The sequence below is a fragment of the Prunus persica genome, chromosome G5 (genome assembly GCF_000346465.2).
Source record: "Prunus persica cultivar Lovell chromosome G5, Prunus_persica_NCBIv2, whole genome shotgun sequence".
Taxonomy (NCBI): domain Eukaryota; kingdom Viridiplantae; phylum Streptophyta; class Magnoliopsida; order Rosales; family Rosaceae; genus Prunus; species Prunus persica.
Window position 1 is genome coordinate 11,217,519 of NC_034013.1, and position 12,810 is coordinate 11,230,328.

Genomic DNA, 12,810 nt, shown 5'->3' on the forward strand with positions numbered 1-12,810 from the left:
GCCGTTTATGTGTATTAAGCATGTAACTTAGGCATGTTCTAATGTCTGATATCAATTCTCCTACTCCCCCCAATAGAAAACTTGTTTTGTTCCTCATTAATAATAGCTTTGGATCGTACTCATCGAAGTTTACTTTATACTAATGCAAACAAAAAATTGTTTTGTTTCGGAATGGGAGAAAGCTTTGTAACAATCTTTGTTTGCTAATATTAGTATAAAGGAAAAAAATTTCGATGAACCAAGTTTGTTTCTAGCTAGATCAAAAGGAGTTGTTGAGATTGTTTGTTTAGACGTCCCATAGAAAAATTTATTACAATTGATACTTTGGAACAGATTTTGTATCACAATCTTTAGTTATTTTCTGATTTCCAAATTGTGAAAAAAAAAAACTTCATTGGGAAGTTGCATTTAGCTCTAATCTTGTGGTTAATTCCAATGGTTCCCTTTTTAAAATAGAGTATATTTTTTGTGAATCTCATTCAAAGTGGGTTTTTTTTTAATAAAGCGATATTCTAGGCTACTCTAATCTAATGTACCGGAAGAGGATCAAACTCGGATGTAAAGGGCGGACACATTGCTTTGGCCAATTAGCCTAACCCGCGTATGCTCATCAAAAGTGAGTTTTAAGTCTCATTATGAGGGTAGCCAAAACCACATATATATTCATTGGACAAATATAGTAAGTTTTCTTTTTTGAAATATACCTCCCAACATTATTGAGGATGCTCTTATATATTGAGGATTGCCTACAACAAAAGATCATTTGTGCTAAGTCCTCGAGATTAGTCCTCGAGATTAGTCCAAATGGTGAGGGTGAATGAGGAAATGAATTGAGATTAGGCTAGGTGAATGGTTCAATTTCACTCCTATGCAAACTTTGGTTTAAACTATTCATTGCTTCTACGTCATTTCTGGCTGTATATATATTATGATCATCAAGTATATATTTCCACTAAAACCCATGAATGTTGGCATCACGTAACCCAGTGAATTCAAATCATGCAACAGATTTGGGCTGATTGATTCCCATCTCTTCTTCTGTTCCTTCATCTTGGGTTTTTGTTAAATTTCCAACTAGCCATTTCTGTCCAAAATGTCTGAGTTCAAGTTATTCAAACTATTACTTGTCGACATGCGCTGAAAAGGAAGTGGAGATTCGTTACACTCAACCGGCCGGACTTAATGATTCTAACTAGCTATAGCAGCTAGCTTAGTTGCCTTAATCGTATCATTACTTGGAAAACTCAATCATGCATGGGTCAATAATCACCCTCACAAAATATGTCAATCTTCTTCTTTCTTCAATCCGATCGCATTTATTTACATGGGATTAATCATCACGCACCGACAAATCTGATACCACAATATTTTTCAACCCAGCTAGGTATATGTCCAAATCTATTTTTTCGAATTGTCAACTAAGATATCTAGTTGTGATGAAATAGCATGATTTTTTTTCCAACAAATATATATACTAAAGTGATTACATATTCTATTCAAATTGTTACATTCTAGATGGCCGGATGAATAAAATTTGATGCATAATCTATATAGGTGGTGCTCAAATAAATTTATTTGAAGGATCCTTTAATTGAAGTACCAATTAAAATCAGCCACGCAATACAGTATGGTCAGCCATACAAGCACGTTGCACCGACAACATTTTGGCTGATCAGGAGGCTTGTTATACAATATACAAGAACAGTTAGAACATGACGCTAGGTAGTTCCTTGCTTTGTATGGTGCTTCAATTTGACGCCTTATAGCTAGCAAGGTAAGATATAGATGCACAAGTATATACAGAGATCGATGGATATCAAAGCTAGAGAGTGAAAGCGAAAAGGGTATGTTCTGTTCATTGATGCAAATTCACTACCCTATGGAAATTGAAATGTGAATTGTGTGGAGACAATAATATTGAGAGGGCTTTTGCTTGGACGGATCGCAACACAAAACTTTGAAACTAATGTATAATCAATTGGTCATCTTTGAAAAGCAAGTTTAAGAGGAATTGAAAGGGAAAAATATTGTCATACTTGACTTTTAGACAGCAACGAACTATGATTGGGACCCACACTTACCATTTTTGCATTGAAAGAAATGGTTCGTCTCTCTTAGCTAGATCAACGTCGACTTAAAATGTTTGGGACTGGTTTTGTACTGAACACCTCAGCTTATAAGAGTTTATGCTCGTAAGTACTTTTGTTACAGGCACATCAAAAAATTTATAAAAATCTAAGTGCTTCCTAAGTGGTTCTTCATAAAGTGTTTATAACCCAGAAACACTTTCAAGTTTTTCGGTCACACTCCAAAAATTGCTTTTAATTGAAATAGTACCAAACAAACTCTTAATTTGACAAATGTTATCTCTCTTATCTATCAAGGAGTCCGAATCTGCTGTTCCCAAATTTGTATCCCCTCTATAAAATCTTGGCATGACTGATTGGGTCCACAAAAGGCGATGATTAATTAAAAAATCAACTTGCCAATGTGATAGAAGAAGACAAAGATTCCCATGTCATGAGGGTTGGTGAGTTACTCATTAATTAATTACGATTGAAATTGATGAAACATTAATTTTAAATCTAATTCAAACACTGTTTTCTCTACTTCAATTTTAATCTCTTCAGAATAATCGTTTCTAACCATTTAAAGCGCCAAATATTAAGATTTTTACGTTTGTAACAGATTATTGTACAAAGCAACAAACTATATATATATATATACCATTTATATTACTCAATTAGTTTTTGGCAAAAAGAATATTACTCAATTAGCTATCGGTGGGCCTTTTGTGGCCCTTTTGATATTACTTAATTTTGATATTAGACCGTTTCGTTATTGTAATGGTCCTTTTGTGGCTAGTTTGTATTGGCCCTTTGTGACTATTGACTTTTTTGGCTGAATTATGAATGCAATCATAGAATTTCTCAACAAAAAAAAGCTATCGGTGGGCCTGTTGAGTGAGCAGGATTATAGGACTTGATATAATTTCATAATCCTCTTTTTCTCTTTTGTATAAATATTGTGTAATTAGATTTTTTATTTGTTTCCTTGTATGACCCTACTAGAGTTTACATATTGTATTATAAATATCTCCTTTTAAAAAACAAAAATATATCAAAAAATATTCGACCCATGTTGTTTGACTCAATATTTATCTGAAAATCTACAAATTTTGAAGACTCATAAAAAAATCCATATATTTAGGCCCAAAAACCTAGTAAGCTAGCATGGCCCATCACTACAAAGTCATGACCCAAAAGCGAAATATGGATTTAAATTTGGTCGTGCAAAACTTAGTTAGAGAGGAAATGTTTTGGGTTTACCATATCAAACATACGGCATGCTAATTAGCAACTGAAGTGATCTCATGAATTGAAGTGCGGTTCGAACCTCATGAGTTGACTCACACATGGATTCTAACACGGTTTTCTTTGGACACTTTCGCTTTACATTTGTTGTCATGAAACCTCTATGAATCTTACCTAATTATGGACATAAGGCCAAATTACAAATTATAAATAGACTGATGCTAAGTCTTTTTATGCTATAGTCCTATAGTAGTTGCGTTTTTAAGACGCATGTTTGCAACTAGCTGTTAGTCTAGTAGTATTTATTTTTCTAATATTAGAAAACGTAACAAATTCCAAATTTTTAGAGTTGAAGTTTTACTGTTAGTACTCCGTTGCTAATTGGATAATTACTGAATTAGTATCTAATAATTTTTTGTTTATTTATCTCCACACCAACAATTGCCAAGTAGTCAAACAAGTGGTGCTTGGCATGACTGATCGGATCCACAAAAGGTGGTGATTAATTAAAAAATCAACTTGCCATTGTGATAGAAGAAGACAAAGATTCCCATGTCATGAGGGTTGGTGAGTTACTCATTAATTAATTATGATTGAAATTAATGAAATATTTTTTTAAAATCTAATTCATTAATTTTAATCTCTTTAAAATAACCGTTTCTAACCGTTTCACGCGCCAAATATTAAGATATTTATGTTTGTAACAGATTATTATGCAAAGCAACAAACTATCCTATTTATATTACTCAATTAGCTTTCGGCAAAAAAAAATATTACTCAATTAGCTATTAGTGGGTCTGTTGAGTGAGCGGGATGATATGGCTTGATATAATTTCTTAATCCTAATTAAATATTTGGTGGCCTAATAAAATAATTTTAGATGACTAACTATACAAATTAGTTACTATAACAAAACTAACCTTTAATTAATCAAAACCTCATATTTAAACAAGACAATTAAGAGAAAGAAAAAAGAATGATGCTTTTAGAAGCAGACTCACTCAGGATTCTCCCAAAAAACTCTAGCCCTCTTTTTCCCAAAACACACTTTTAGAGCATTTTCCACTTTGAGGGGGAGGAAGCCATTGTTCTTCCCCCCCTCTCCCCTCTTCTCTTCTTCCTTTCATCTCTTCCCCCATTTTCAGAGACAGAGAGTTTTCTCTATTTGTCTTAGTTTTGTTATGATTTTCATCCAATCATTATCGGCGGCTGTCGCTCAGCGTCGGATCTTCACCTGCATTTTGGCGTCGAATCTCCATCACCATCTTTTTTGCAATTTCTTTATGTTTGGAATAAGTTGCAGAGACTCTTTGGGTTCTCTGTGTAGTTTTCACCTCTTCTTTTGTGAGAGCTTTTTATCTCTCCTTTGTGAGAGCTTTTCATCTCTCATTTGTGAGAGTTTTATTTGTATTGTTATGGCTTGATTTTTCAAACTTTATCTTTTTATTATTATTATAAGTTTGCAATCTTAGTTGGGATGCCTATGCCAGAATTTCTTCGATCCTACCTAATCGTTAGTGGAGACACACCAGATTGTCTTAATTTTAATATTAGACCGCTCCGTTATTATAATGGCTCTTTTGTGGCTAGTTTGAATTGGCTCTTTGTGGCTAGTGACTTTTTTAACTGAATTATGAATGCAATCATAGAATTTCTCAACCAAAAAAAAAAAAAAAAAGCAAGACAATTAAAATATTTCTGACGGATCGCCGTTTTTCATGGTAAACTGCATGTTAAAGTGACACATGATATGATGGGGGAGTCTTAGGATTAATTAATCCAACCATGTAATAATTTTTTAGATTATGAAATATGGGTTAGGGAAATATGGGTTAGGGAGTTTGTGGATCATAGTGATGGCAACGGGTCGGGTAGGGGCCGGGTATGACAATATCATCTCCATTCCCGTTCTCCATCCCCGCCCCCGTCCCCAAACCCTTCCCCGTTTATTTGGTTTCGGGGAATCCCCGTCTCCGTCCCCGTTGGGGGACTATCCCCCATACCCGCCTTGAATTCCCGATTTTTTTGCATAAAAAAATATTTATCATACATTTTAACATTTAAGTTTCATATTAAATTATCATTCAACACATCCAAATTAACTATAAAGTTCAACTCAACTATTTAAAATCACATCAATATGAAATTCCATAGAAAATTAGGAAGAATTAGGAGACGGAAGTTAACTTAGGGTTAAACATAAATATTATAATTTATTTATTTATTTAAATATAAATATATATATTTTCGGGTTGGGTTCAGGGATGGGGACGCCAATATCATCCCCTCCCCATACCCGTAGGGGATTTTTCAAGTTTGTGGATCCTCGTATCCGATACCCATTTAGCCCCGAAATCTCCCCCCGTTAGGATCGGGGACCCGACGAGGACCGGCCCCTATGGGGATTTTTGTCATCCCTAGTGGATCATCCTAATTATCAAGGTATAACTATTTAAGATTCAATTGTTGACCATGCCAAGATAAGTTGCCGGTGTCTTAATCACCTCATCTCTTTTTTTTAATGTTAATGTTAACTTAATTTCTTAATCACTTCCTTAATTTGGTCATCACTTTTTGTCTCATTTTACGCCACAATTAACGATTCAATGCCATTGCCATCAAATATCATCATGACGAAGATAGGGCAACCCCCCTATCTATCCTAATAATCTTTTTATCCAAAAAATTTGACCTCAATAATCTAATCTAATGCCTCTAGGGCAATCAGGATGGCTCCCTCTCTCTCTCTCTCTCTCTCTCTCTCTCTCTCTCTCTCTCTCTCAAAACTACACGTGGTGCATGCCCAATTGAATGCTCTCTTTGCTTGGCAAAACATGTTCACTTTTGGCAAATATTCCATCTAATTTTGGTCTTCTACTCATTAAACAACTTCTTCTTCTTCTTCTTTTCTTCTCAATATTCGGTGGTCCTAATTTCAAGAAATTCAGCACATGATGTCTTTTGAGAAATTGAATAGGCAATATGTCTAGGAGAAGATAAATTATAGATTGAAGTGTAATTTCTATTCATCACTTTTAAACCTAGTGCGTCATCAATACCTCACTAATTATGCCACCCACTACATCCATTTAGTGATGTTTTACTATATGTGACAGTTTAAGAAACCCATCTTCTACGTTCATTTGGGTTTAAGTTTTGTTGTAAGTAGTTGCTCTTAAATAATAATAAAAAATTGAGTAAAAATTGGTTTTAGAATTGTATCTTGTCATCGTATCAATGTAATCAACATCGGAGTAACATACAGGCTTGTAGTTGTCGTGGTCCCCCTGAGTCCATGTAAAAGCCAATAACCTTTAAATACCTGTTGCAATATCAGTTAAAATATAAAACTATAAAACCTTATAATTACAGTACTGGCCCCAAAGACAATTTACTAACTCTGCCACAGAATGTAATTGTTTCAGGTGATCATGAACAATAACATAACTGACACACATACTCATTTTTAATATGAATACCAATAATCAATAAATTAATTAAATAATTAAAAAGTGTAAATTAGTACAATATTTATCTGAAAATCTACAAATTTGAAGGCAAAAGCAAAAGAAATTATGTACCATCCAAAAAAATTCCAGATATTTAGGCAAATAAAAAGGTGGGGAAAGCAAGGGAGGGAGCAAATGTGGATCGTGCAGAAGCGTTGTAGGGAATCGGAAAACGGCCAAAAGAGGAGGAGGAGGAGGACAAGACCCGGTCAAAGTGGGCTTTTACTTTTTCCTCCTTCTTTTTTGGCATTATCGGACTAGACCGATCGCTGTCTATCTGTCGCGGAACAACGCGTACGTACATCATCGCCGTTTGCTGACTCAGCACTCCTTTAGATGAATGGATCACCATCTAACGTTCTTGCCCTTAGTTTTAACGTAAATCTCTAAACTGCCATTATACATACATGCAATTTTTCCCATTAGTCTAATGAATATATTTGATTCATCAAATTAGATGCTAGACTTGATAGAGACAAGAGAAACCAAGAATTTTGGTTCTTTAATATATTTGTTTATTTATATTTTGAACAAATATTCAAAGAAAAAATCTTAGCCCTATATCTCTCAAAAAACACTCTACGGCCGTTTTCAATTTGAGGGGGAAAAAGCCATTATTCTTCCTCTCCGCTCCCCTCCTCTCTACTTCCCCTCTCCTCTTATCCTCTTTTCTCCAATTTTCAGAGACATAAGGTTTCACCTATTTGTTTTCATTTTATAATGATTTTCCAATACTCGTTACAAGCAGAAGCATCTTGGTATCGAATCTCCACATACATCTAGGTGTCAGATCTGTACCACTATTTATGTTGTGGTTTCTTTATATTTAGAATAAGTTGCATAGACTTTTTGGATTTTCTTGTGTAGTTTTTACCTCTCCTTTTGTGAGAATTTTTTACTTCTTATTTGTGAGGGTTTTATTTGTATTATTATAACTTTTTTTTTCAAGCTTTATCTATTTTGGGTTATTCTGAATTTACAATCATATATAACACGTGTCAGCTAATTAAGTTGTTATATTAATTTTAGCAATTCAACTTATAATGCCATTACTTGGTGATGGTGCCATACATGAAAAATAATGAAATAGTTGTAAACACTTGGTCAAATCAAAGATCACAGATAGCTTGTAACTAAAATGAAATCATAGATAGTTTAGAAATGCACATTGGAAGATTACTCTCTCCTCTTATTTGATAGAGTAGCATAGTAACCGAAATAGAAATTTTACATTTGTGTTTAAAACCAATTGATAATTGCTGAAAAAATTTAGGATCTTTTAAATGCATGTGGAATAATTCGTGCTACCAAATATGTTGTCTTCCCCATTTTGCTAACACCATACCTTAGAAATTAATTATATAGGAAGGCGAACATTTTGTAAGAATATGTACACATGTATTTTTACACACAGTAACCTAAAATAATATAGCCAATTTATTTTATTTTTCTCTGAAGGAAAAAAATTAATTGATGGCATCTGCCTCCAATGGGCCATAGATACATGCTTCCTTGATGACAACACAATGTGTATGTAATCTTCATCCAAAGACTTGACTAAATTTGAAACTAATCCATCAACTGTTTGAGAAGAGTAAAATCGAAGCACTTTGTGCGTAATCTATTAATATATTACATAAACAAATAATTACAAAGGAATTCTTAGTCTTTTAACCACCACTCGCACATTCGTTATTGAAACTTGTTCTAAAATTCTGTTGCCTTTATCTCTCTTCTTCTTTTTTCTTTCTGTCATTGCTCCTCTTACAGATTCATCATCCATCCTCAGTATTATTATTCTGCATATATTTCATAATGAGATCTTTTTCAAGTAATTAAAATCATTGTATATTGAGGCAAAAGTTGAAAACAATATTGAACAGCAACTTAAAAAAATAAGATAGCCGGTAAATAGATGCAGAGAAACACAACCCAAGTTGAAGTAATCAAAGCCAAACTCCATCTTCTCACATGCTAATACTGCGGTTTTTTTCGATCAAGATTCATTTGTAAAAACTAAAAACTAGCAAATCAAATTTTACTTCCATATTTAAAGCAGCAAATTGGTTTTGTTTTGTAATTCTAGGAAACAGTGAAGGGTAGTCTTGGAACAATATTCCTAGTCAGCGTCTACAAAAAGGAACAAGAAACGGTCTCGCCCCAGACCAAGCCATAGATTTATTTCGCCCCATATATAACTGCAAAACCACCCGACTCCCCTTATCTTTCGAATTTTTACCCCTCTCCGTTTCTCCTTTTTCTCTCCTCTCTCTCTGTTTCTCATTTCTCTCTTTTTCCCTTTCCAATTCTTCAAATTTAATTCCAGGAGAGAAAAAACGAACACACACACCAGCAAACGAAAACAATCCCGAAAATGGGTGCCACAGATAACCAGGGTTCGTTTCTGAACCGAATCAGCATCCGAAGAAACCAGGTGGTTTCCATGGAAGGCAACCACGAGCAAGAGCTCGAAGACCTCGAACACTTCCAGAAGCACGTCGCTGATCGATTCTCCGACCTCTTATCTCCCTCGGAAGACTTCCCCTCCGACCCGATGCTATCAATTGCATGGGTCCGGAAGCTGCTCGACGTTTTTCTCTGCTGCGAGGCCGAGTTCAAGGCTGTTCTGCTGATGGGTCGAGACCCATCTCAGATTTCCAAGCCCCCACTCGACCGTCTCGTCCCCGAGTTCTTGGACCGCGTTGTCAAAGCGTTGGACATTTGCAATGCGGTCTCGCACGGGGTCGATTCCGTCAGGCATTTCCAGAAGCTGGCTGAGATTGCGGTCTCTGCTCTGGAGCAGAGGCCGATTGGGGATGGCCAGGTTCGGAGAGCGAAGAAGGCGCTGAGCGCGCTGGTGATCGGGATGGCCGTGGAGGACAAAGAAGGGGGTGGAAACAAAGCCACCGAAAGAAGCTGGTCTTTCGGTCGCAGGAGTGGCGTTTCTGCCCCGAATAAAGAGCGGGCTGTGGGGCATTTTCGGGCTTTGTCCTGGGGAATGTCAAAAGGCTGGTCCGCCGCCAAGCAAATTCAGGCGATGTCGAGCAATCTGGTGGCTCCGAAAGGCAATGAGGCCTCTGGGTTGGCCCAGCCGGTTTACATAATGAGCACAATTATGCTGTTTGTGATGTGGATGTTGGTGACGGCGATCCCCTGCCAGGAGAGAAACGGGCTGATGACGCATTTTCCGGTGCCAAGGAATTTGGCGTGGGCTCAGGCCATGATCGGCCTCCAGGAGAAAATCAGCGAGGAGTGGAAGAAGAAGGAGAAGAAGGGCTCGGCTGGCTTGCTCGAGGAGATGCAGAAGATGGAGAAATTGGGGCAGAGTTTGATCGAGTTTTCGGACTCTTTTCAGTTCCCCGCGGAGGCGGAGAAGCTGGAGGAGGTGGCGGCGCAGGTGGCGGAGTTGGCGGAGACTTGCAGGAAAATGGAGGAGGGTTTGGTGCCTCTGCAACAGCAGATCAGAGAGTTGTTTCACAGGGTGGTGAGGAGCAGGTCTGAGGTGCTTGATGTTTTGGACCAAGGCGGCAAAGCCTCCGCGCCCGTCATGTAAAGATCAAAACTTGGGTCCTGACTAGTCAAAGACGAACAACAATCGAAGAGTTCAATTTATTGAAGGAGGTGAATTTTGCAATGTTGTTCGTAGTTTCAAATTTGCTCAATGAGCCAAGAACATGAAGTTTTTTTTGGGTCTTGCAATGTGAATTAGAGTATAGTTATTAGAAGGGTTCATTTTGGTAGGATTATACATAGCCTAATAGCCAAAGTGCTTCAGCCAGCCTATACAGAATGTGCTGAAGTATGCTTTGCTTATCTACTCTGTTTTTCTTTCTTTGTGTTCTTGGTTGGTTATTTGGGTACAGAAAATCTAACTGAAAAGAGAAAATGTACATACCCAATTAAAGTTGGTGTTTTCTCTTTTTCTATTTGGGTTCTTCAATTCTCTTTTTCTTTCTCCTTTGTCAATATTTGTTCCTCAAGTTCCTGATTGCTAGGGTTCTGCAGTTTCTGCTTTTGCTTTTGCTTTCACCAAACACTTGAAAAATATTCAATTTTGGAGACGTCAAATCATAGTTAAAAAGTCTTGAAGATAAGATGATGCCCTTTAACTACCAACCGAAAGTGAAAAGGTATAACCGCAATTGGGGCAAAGACAACTTCTATGATTGGCAGTCATCTGTGCCACTTGTTTCACAGGAACAAACCGCAGACCAAGTTACAGTACTGCTGGCCAAAATGCTAGGTCATCCTGGTTTTTACTACAAATAACTTCTTCAGGGTCATTTGTGGCATTAGAAGATTTATGGTGACTTGGAGGAACCAACACACAGCATATATAAAGTAAAGAAGACATATTTGCTAGGCCAGCCTGTCTGTGACTCGGGTTTTTTGGCATGTAAAAGAGCAAAGCCTGTGACTTTTGAGGCCTCTTACTGATTGCAGTTTCACATTCCCCGTATGACCCACCAACTCACTTTTGATTCATGAGTGGAAAGCTTAGCTGCAAACTTTTGATTCAACTTTTGATTCATGAGTGCAAACTATTGTTCTTATTTGCTATTTCCTGGATTTTGGTTTCTGCCATTTTGGTCCATGCAGAGCTCAAGGATAGGTTAGATTGTTGCAGAAGAGCGGGGATTTGGTTTTCCTTTGTCCCCATTGATAGAGCATAATGGCCGTTAATTAACAGCATTGGAATATATTATGGCAGCCACCCCAACTGACAGATATTCCTACTGCAAAGTGAAGGCAACAAAGATTTGAATGCAATAGCGATTCTTTTGTGCCACTGGTGTATACGGCATCACACTCACAAGGATGGTATCACGAGTGGGTCATATCATATGATACCAAATTATAAGCAGCTCTAGTCTTTATGAGAGTAGTGTTACGTGGTCTGAGATGTCATATATAAGAATTTCCCTCAATACATAAGAGAATTAAATTTGTTGGTGTTAGGATTATATATTTGTCACAATGATCAGAGATTAATATGGCTTTTAGGGAAAATCAAAATCAGAGATTAATATGGCTTTTAGGGGAAATCGAACTTTTAATTCCATTTTTAAGGCTTAGCTAAAGGACAAACTATGTGATTTGAGTGAGATATGGGGGGTGCTTTAATTGGGTTTGGTCTTGAAACCTAGCTATAAGAAATTGGGATAAATTTAGTTGTATACATTATCAACCACATTTCTCTTATGAGAGTAAGAGAAACTTGTAATATAATCCCCCTGTATGTTCTCTCCACACCATTTGACATGTGTCTTTGAGACATATCAATATCAATACACGATTGTTGATCTCAAATTCTTTCGGCCTCTTGTTATTAATTAAGGTAATAAAAAGAAAAGTAATATTCAACCTGCCGAGAAAATGGAGCAACTGACGTCTTTCTTAGGATGTGGAAGGATGTGAGGCGTACCAACGTGATGACCTCAGTGGTTGTGCATGTAATTGGTGGGTTGGATCTTGATTTCTAATCAAACGATTGTGGGTGAGGAAAGAACACCTCTCAGCCGTTGGTTCTTTTACCTTGGCAACAAGGCTTTTACAAATTATAGCTTAGGGCGTCGAGGTCGGCAGCCATAATACTTAGGCAGATAGATACTTAGAAAACTAGGGATTTTTGGTGAGGCAAATGGTGCTCAAGAAAAAATTTGAAGTGTAATAAAGAAAATCTTGTTGATATATTGACTACAATGGATGGTGCTCAAGAACTTTGAAGAACAAAGATCTTGATTATATGATTACATGAAATCCTAAGGAAATAAAAACAATTTTGAAATTGCATTTGAGGAGCACTTCGGCTTATTTTCGTGGGCCGTGTCATAAATTTTTTGTTTTTTTTTGTGAACTCAAAATCCTTAAAGGGGAAACAGTGGTATCCCCCTTAAAACTGAATGGAGCATCCCCCATTGCGGGCCACACACAAGGGAACATTTTCAATTCCCCGAGCTAAGGCATGCCTCATCCTCGCTATCAGC

General features: G+C 36.8%; 1 protein-coding gene across 1 annotated transcript; it reads left to right on the forward strand.

The window, feature by feature from the left end:
* On the forward strand, positions 8,957–10,917 carry LOC18777028. Its single transcript, XM_007210658.2, has one exon. It carries the CDS (start codon positions 9,198–9,200, stop codon positions 10,374–10,376), a length of 1,179 nt encoding a protein of 392 aa, XP_007210720.1. The 5' UTR covers positions 8,957–9,197; the 3' UTR covers positions 10,377–10,917.

What these genes read in the sequence shown, in the direction of transcription:
- LOC18777028 (XM_007210658.2), top strand. Translation starts at nt 9,198, where the DNA reads ATGGGTGCCACAGATAACCAGGGTTCGTTTCTGAACCGAATCAGCATC.